Below are 6599 nucleotides of genomic sequence, written 5' to 3'. Positions count from 1 at the left end.
TTTTTTTTTTAACATTTTTTACCCACTACCAAGAAAAATGCTCCACATAAACCTCCATTTGAAGATCAACCATTTAAATAAAACTTAAAAGATACCTGTGTATTTGTTACAAGAGCATGATGAGGATTATTAAAAATGTATTAACATTACAGTTACTAAAATCACTGCCTACATGCAAATTCCAACAGTATTTATTAAATACTTACGATCTAGAGCAATTTTTTCAGTTCCATCTAAAGGATTAATAATTCCTGGAACTAACTCTCCAAAAGACAAATGATCTATTCTGTGAGAAAAGTTGTAAGCTAAAAGGAAAAAAACAGAATTAAATTCTTACAGATTGATTCATAGTCTTATCTATTCTCAAATGAAATTACCTAAAATCTGCAACTATAATATAGTCCCTAACGCCACATATTGGGAAAGATGGCTATAACGTGAGAATTATATGTACATGGGTAAATGAATTCTGATAAAAACTATCTTAAATTCTATATTTAGTAAATAAATTAGCTTCTAAGACTAATATTGTATCTAATCCAGACAACCAAAAAAAAGATTTCCTAGTCCAAATCCTTACCCAGTGTGAGGACCACGTTGCTTGGTGGTATCTATATTGCTAAATAACAAATCTCTCAGCAAGTGTAGTTTTGATGCAAATCACTGTTAAATGTGACCAAATTTGCTTTCAATGGAACTGCTTGTTTCTGTTCTCTAAAGACTTTAAAAATAAACTTTTTATGATTTTACATAAAATGAACTCAAGTATTTTATATGTGTGTGTATGTCCACATATACTTCAGAAGAGTATAAAGTAATACAAAGCATACCTCGGCATTTCTTCACTAAGCTCAACTTCTGAGCCACGACTAAAGAGAAACACAGGTAGCTCACGATAAAACTAAGAGTCAACAAATTTAATCACATATTTTCTCCTTTGCACATATGTTTTCAAAACTATTGACTTTGACAGTCCCAACATACACCAGACTAAAATTAAATCCCAGAAACATTTCTCAACGCCATCTTTACTGAAACAAATGCATGATTACTCACAGTCATGGTTGACAAGTGCTGCCAAGTGTGCGTGTCCCCGAGGATGTGGAATTGCCCTGAAAGGAGGAAAAAAAGGTTAAAGAAATAGCATCTAAACATGAAACTTATTAAAAGCAGAAAGGTGATCTTTCCTAAATTACATCTTAATACAAGAACACCATTTCCCTATGATTTAAGTAGTTATGTCTACTCATGTCATAAGGGCTGACAAATTTTTCCTTTAAAGAACCACGCAGCAAGTATTTTAGGCTTCGTAGATGAAGAAGCAAAACTGAAGATATTATGTAGTTAGTTAAATAACAAGAGAAAATACAAATTTTCACAACCTTTTTATTAATGAGATTAAAAGTATATTAGTAATATAAATAACTAAAGATTTATATTTGCAATGCAAATGTTTTTGCTATGGAAACATTTTGTTTAACTGGGATTAGTTAGTCTGTCCCATTACAAAACAGATCAAAATAATTCACTAATGTCTTCAAAACCATCCATCCAAATTTATAGATTTGTCTCTTGGTTATTTGCTTTTTATCATGTCATTGCATCACAGATCAATCACTAAGTATGGCAGAATTTTCTCAAATTCAAAGCTAAATGGGTTTTGGAACATGAACATTTTTTTTGTACTTGCATCAAGGTAAGAAAATATGTCCAAATATAAGAATGGCGATTTTGCTTCTTGTTTTAACTTTTGACAGCGTAGTTGTCAATTCTGAAAGCCCTTTAACCCTTCTACCCACTTTCAGAAACCTAAGTTCCACTATCAGCGTCCACTAGTTTATACTTGTTTTGTCAGTTCATCTACATTGTTTCCTTATATATGTGAGATCATTCTATATATATTTATCTTTATATATCTAATTTGCTTCACTTAACTCCACCAGGGCCTTCCATTTTACTGTTGATTGCAACATTTCATCTTTCCTTATAGCTGAGTAGTATTCCACTGTGTGGACATACCACATCTTTAACCAGTCCTCTGTCAGTGGACACAGGTTGCTTCTACAACCCAGCTACTGTAAAGAAGTAAAATAATACCATAATAAACATGTGACACACACAGACACCCAAAAGCAGGATTTCTAAATTGCAGAGTTATTTCCCTTTTAATTTTATAATAAATCAACGCTTGCTTTCCAAAATGACTATACCAGTTTACATTTCCACCAACTAACGAGTAAGATTATTCTTTCTCCACACCTTCTGTAAGACTAGCTGAAATTAAATTTTTGAATTAAGTGTGGGAAACTCTGATACTCAACAAGAGCTAAGGAGAGTCACTCAAAGTCATCTATCTTGCATTTCAACTAACTACTGTATAGGACCATCAATGTCTTCAGTGTGAGTATACTGTCACTTCACTCAAAGACTAATCATCCAAGGCACAAGTAACCTCCCTGGACACACTGCTCTGAGTGCTACAATCAATTTCATTAACTAACCAGTAAAGACTTTACTTGGCTTATCTTTTAATAGTTTTTATAAAGAAATTCTATTTTTGTTTATAGATATTGCATTGTGAATTTTGTAAGTTTTCTAACCATTGCTTTCTTGTGCGTTAGGAATGTAGTGATGAGACCTTAGTTTGGTAATAATGAAATAATTCATTTTCTTGTAGCACAGCTATAGTGTGGTTGCACACTTTTATAAATACAATGTTCTGATGTCAAATTTGATATAATAATCTACAGCTGCATTATGTCTTAAAAGTATATGTGAAGTCCCCTCACTTTTCTATTACAAAGTTAAATGTTGTAGTTAAATGTTGTAGAACAGCAAACACATGACACAGCTTGACTACAATTGTCACTGGGAGCACACAACCAACAGCACAAAGTGATGGATGTCGCCTTCCCCCATTCTACTCTCATCTACTAGAGTATAAGAAGCCACACAGGATTCAATCAGCACTTTGTCTTCTCACACTGACTTTATGTTTATAAACTGGAAACTGAATTTTATCTATTTTTCGTGTGTTATATTACCCTCTAATTTATCCTCAAACATTTAAAAATCCAAATACTATTCCTCCTCTAGGATGATACAAAAACAAGAGGCGAGCAGTACTTTGCCTGTGCCTATAGGAAATTGTTCACCTACATTTCATTCTAAGCTGCCATCTCTCCAATTCAAACTATTTCTTTATATTTTCGAATAACTGCTATCATTCCTTTAAAAAAAAATTTCAAAAACTCATTTTGAAGATGTTCATAAATAATCCCTTATTCCTTCTTTACCTGGTTGCCAAGTCTAACAATTAACTAAAGGTTTGACAGCAAAAACTCTTCAAAATTGAAAACACCTTGTAAATTCTATCTGTAATCAATGAAATGCCACTGCCACATTAAAGAATCTGCACTGATTGGTCTGAATATTTGTTGAAGTTGGAAAACATCAACGTCTAACTAACATCAAACACAACAACATTCCGGCCACAGAGCTGCTCCCTGCGCACTGGCACGACTGCAGCTTTGGTCTGGTGAAGCACCTTCACTCATTAAGTGTGTTAACCTCAAACATGCCACAAAACACAAGTCTACTGCAGTTCGTTTCCATCCCCACTGGTACCATCCATGAGTCTACACAGGATGCCTGCCAACTTGTAAACAAATCTGGAAAGAGGAACTTTTCTGAGTCACCAAACTACATTATACCATACTTTAGTTGTCTCCCACACCCCTGCTTTTCTTCTGGAAGGAAAATTATACTTTCTTTTTGAGAGAGAATGTTAGTGACATATTCAAACACTTATGAAAAGCATGAAAAAAATCTTCCTTTGAAAAACTAAAAATCAAAATAAACCATCCAAGTACAGACGACTATAGTTCTCTAATTGCTGAAACGCTATGCACGAAGGCCAGGTGTTCCGAATTTACCAACTGCTTTTCTGGTGCACTGTATTTTCGATTCCACCAGGTAAGAATCTAGTTCATGTAAATTTTATAGAAAGGAAATAGTTTTGAATATAGGGGGAGTTGTGAGGATGCCTTTTGGTTGTTACAATTACGTGGGAGGCAATGCTCTGGGGACTCAGTAGATGGCACTCAGGGAAGCAAGCCATCTTGCAATGTTCTCTCACACAAATGTTCACATCACACATGGCTTCCAAATGCTCCACATGCCATTCATGTAAGTGAGAAACCTGAGCATGTGATCTGAGAATCTGACTTCACTCAAGTATTAAAGTACTGTGTTGTAGTTTCAGTATACACTGTTTCCCAAGATATAGAAGTCATACTTTGGTGCATTCACAGTATTACAAAGAGCTTTCACTGTTGCAGGACAGCACCTCCTCTGCTTGATATTGAGGGTGATGTGTGTGCTTCAACCTGCAACTACAGTGATTTCTATCTGCCAATTCCACAGACTAGGAAATCATTTGCCTATTTATTACCTCCTCCACAGTACTCACATCCAAGCATTTGCATACTGAAATACATATTGTTTAAAATCATGTTCTTTTTATTTCCCCTTTATATTACAGATGAGAATATTGTGACTCAGAGGTAATGAGATCTCCCAAAAAAAAATCAATATTAAACTTGACAAATCTCATACCAAGAAATTAAAGTGGGTTTATATACTACCCCAGAAATGATACAGACACAAACCAAAGCTTTCCCATTTGATCCCACTTATTGATGGTATGAACATAGTGAGAAATAAAAATAGGAATAAAGGGTTATGATATAGAGAATCGGAGACTGAACATTTCCCTCTTTCAGTAAGTTATGGAGGATACCATTTGCATCTAAAGACATAATAAAATCTTCTAAATATCTCTGAGTCAACTGCTACTGCTTCCTTCATGATACCAAGAAATCTTAAGCTTTCTAGCTACAGACTGAAGATAGAAAGAATGAGTCCAAATATGAGTAACAAAGCATGACTGCCCAGAAGAGTGGGACAATAGAGACAAACAGATGCCTAATGGTACCACTGTCAACACTGAAATCACGCCGCATGACGGGCTAACTGAAGTTTTCTCTCCCTGAAGAAAAGCCTCGTGTAGTGCTCTTTCCTGTTTAAGGCCTTGCCTTCTACTCTTTCTCTCTCCCGCCTACAAAAAATTCCTAATCATCTTCTAGAGTCCAAAAGTTTTCCTCAATAAAGCTCTGCCAAATTGCAAAGCAGGGTAGGCACCCTGCTATGGCTTCTATCTGCCATACTGTACTTTCCTTTATAGCTTCAGTGCAACTCAGTAATCAGTGTGAAGCTCATATTTGTCGGGGTGTCCGGGACCCTAGCCCCATGGTTCAGCAGCCAAGATGGCGCCTGGCCTTTAGCCAGTGCGGTTGAGCTGGTGAAAAACAAAATAGTCAACAGCCGCCTGTATAAGGAAATTCAATCTTATTGGATATGCTTTTGCATGATCAATGTATGCGCGTTGTGTGTCCTGCCAAATATGGTTGTTATACACGTGAGCAGTGCTCTAATTGGCCAATGAATGCTATTTAAGCAATGCGCTTCCCCTAAGGGGGGGAGCGAGAGCGGAGCTAGAGGGAGAGAGAACGGGAGTGAGGAGCAGAATAAAAGGATCCACAAGAAGATATATCCTGGCGTCTTTCTGCTGGCAGAGAGTGTTCGCACATATTCTCTCATAGAATGTCGGCAACATAAAAGCAAAAATGTGTTCTTTTATATTCACTGTTTCATCCTTGGTATCTAGTATAACACCTTGCACAGAGAAAAAAAAAGTCTTTTACAATGAATTGTTTAACTCTGCAACTTTTGATACACAGATGCAACTTTTTATAGAGAGAGGCAGGGGAGTCAGGGGGAATCAAAGCATCTGCCAGCTCAGTCAGGAATTTACCAAGTTTACATAACATTGTCTGTGCTGGATGAAGCTCATGAAGGCAGGCGGTCTGCTGTCTTTACTAAACTTTTACCTAATTTAATATTACCCCATATACTTCTAATTTCTAGCTCCATCAAAATACTTTTTTAGAATTAAAAAAATTCTCATTGATGAGGTCTACCAAGAAGAAAAAAAAAAACAAAACCTAATACCACCCAACAAAATGAACAAATGATGTCTATTTAAGAGCTTTTCTGACTATAAAAAACTTGGCAAGTGGAAGGTCACATTTACTTACAGTTCATTCACTTTACTATAAAATTTATGACAACTGTTTTATTTTTTGTTTTGAAGGCATTTTCAAAGTTTTTTCCCCGAGATTGAAGCCCCAGATACCAGTCCCAACACATCAAAAATAGACACAACATTTTAATAAGCAGTACTTCAGCGTTAGACAATGTATTACTTGATTGATAAAGATTCTGCCTTTAACCAAGCTGTCAACTTGTTCAAAGTATTTTCAGTAAGTAAAAAGAACATACTTGCCCACAGTTATGTGAAAATTCCCTGCTACTTTATTGACATATAGATGACCACGAATTCTGCAAGCATCTGGAGGCAGCGATGAATCATCCTCCCTGATACAACAAGATACAGTTACTTAGAGTACATTCAACAGCATCACCATTTCAAGGGAGAAAATTTTGTAGAGAGGGAAAACAATCCTTACAGATCAACT

General features: G+C 35.7%; 1 protein-coding gene across 1 annotated transcript in view; it reads right to left on the bottom strand.

Moving 5' to 3' along the window:
- Nucleotides 1–6599, bottom strand: part of ERGIC2 (ERGIC and golgi 2) — a 39951-nt gene that overhangs the window by 7919 nt on the left and 25433 nt on the right. Inside the window, exons 9-11 of the mRNA XM_012732912.1 lie at nt 6403–6498; nt 1057–1112; nt 207–305 (exon numbers count right to left, since the gene is read on the bottom strand). Of these exons, the coding sequence (XP_012588366.1) occupies nt 207–305; nt 1057–1112; nt 6403–6498 (251 nt within the window). The remainder of the gene's footprint in view (nt 1–206; nt 306–1056; nt 1113–6402; nt 6499–6599) is intronic.

This window comes from Condylura cristata, unplaced genomic scaffold (genome assembly GCF_000260355.1).
Source record: "Condylura cristata isolate star-nosed mole 26May11 unplaced genomic scaffold, ConCri1.0 scaffold00036, whole genome shotgun sequence".
NCBI classification, from domain to species: domain Eukaryota; kingdom Metazoa; phylum Chordata; class Mammalia; order Eulipotyphla; family Talpidae; genus Condylura; species Condylura cristata.
This window is presented reverse-complemented; position numbering and strand designations above follow the sequence as displayed.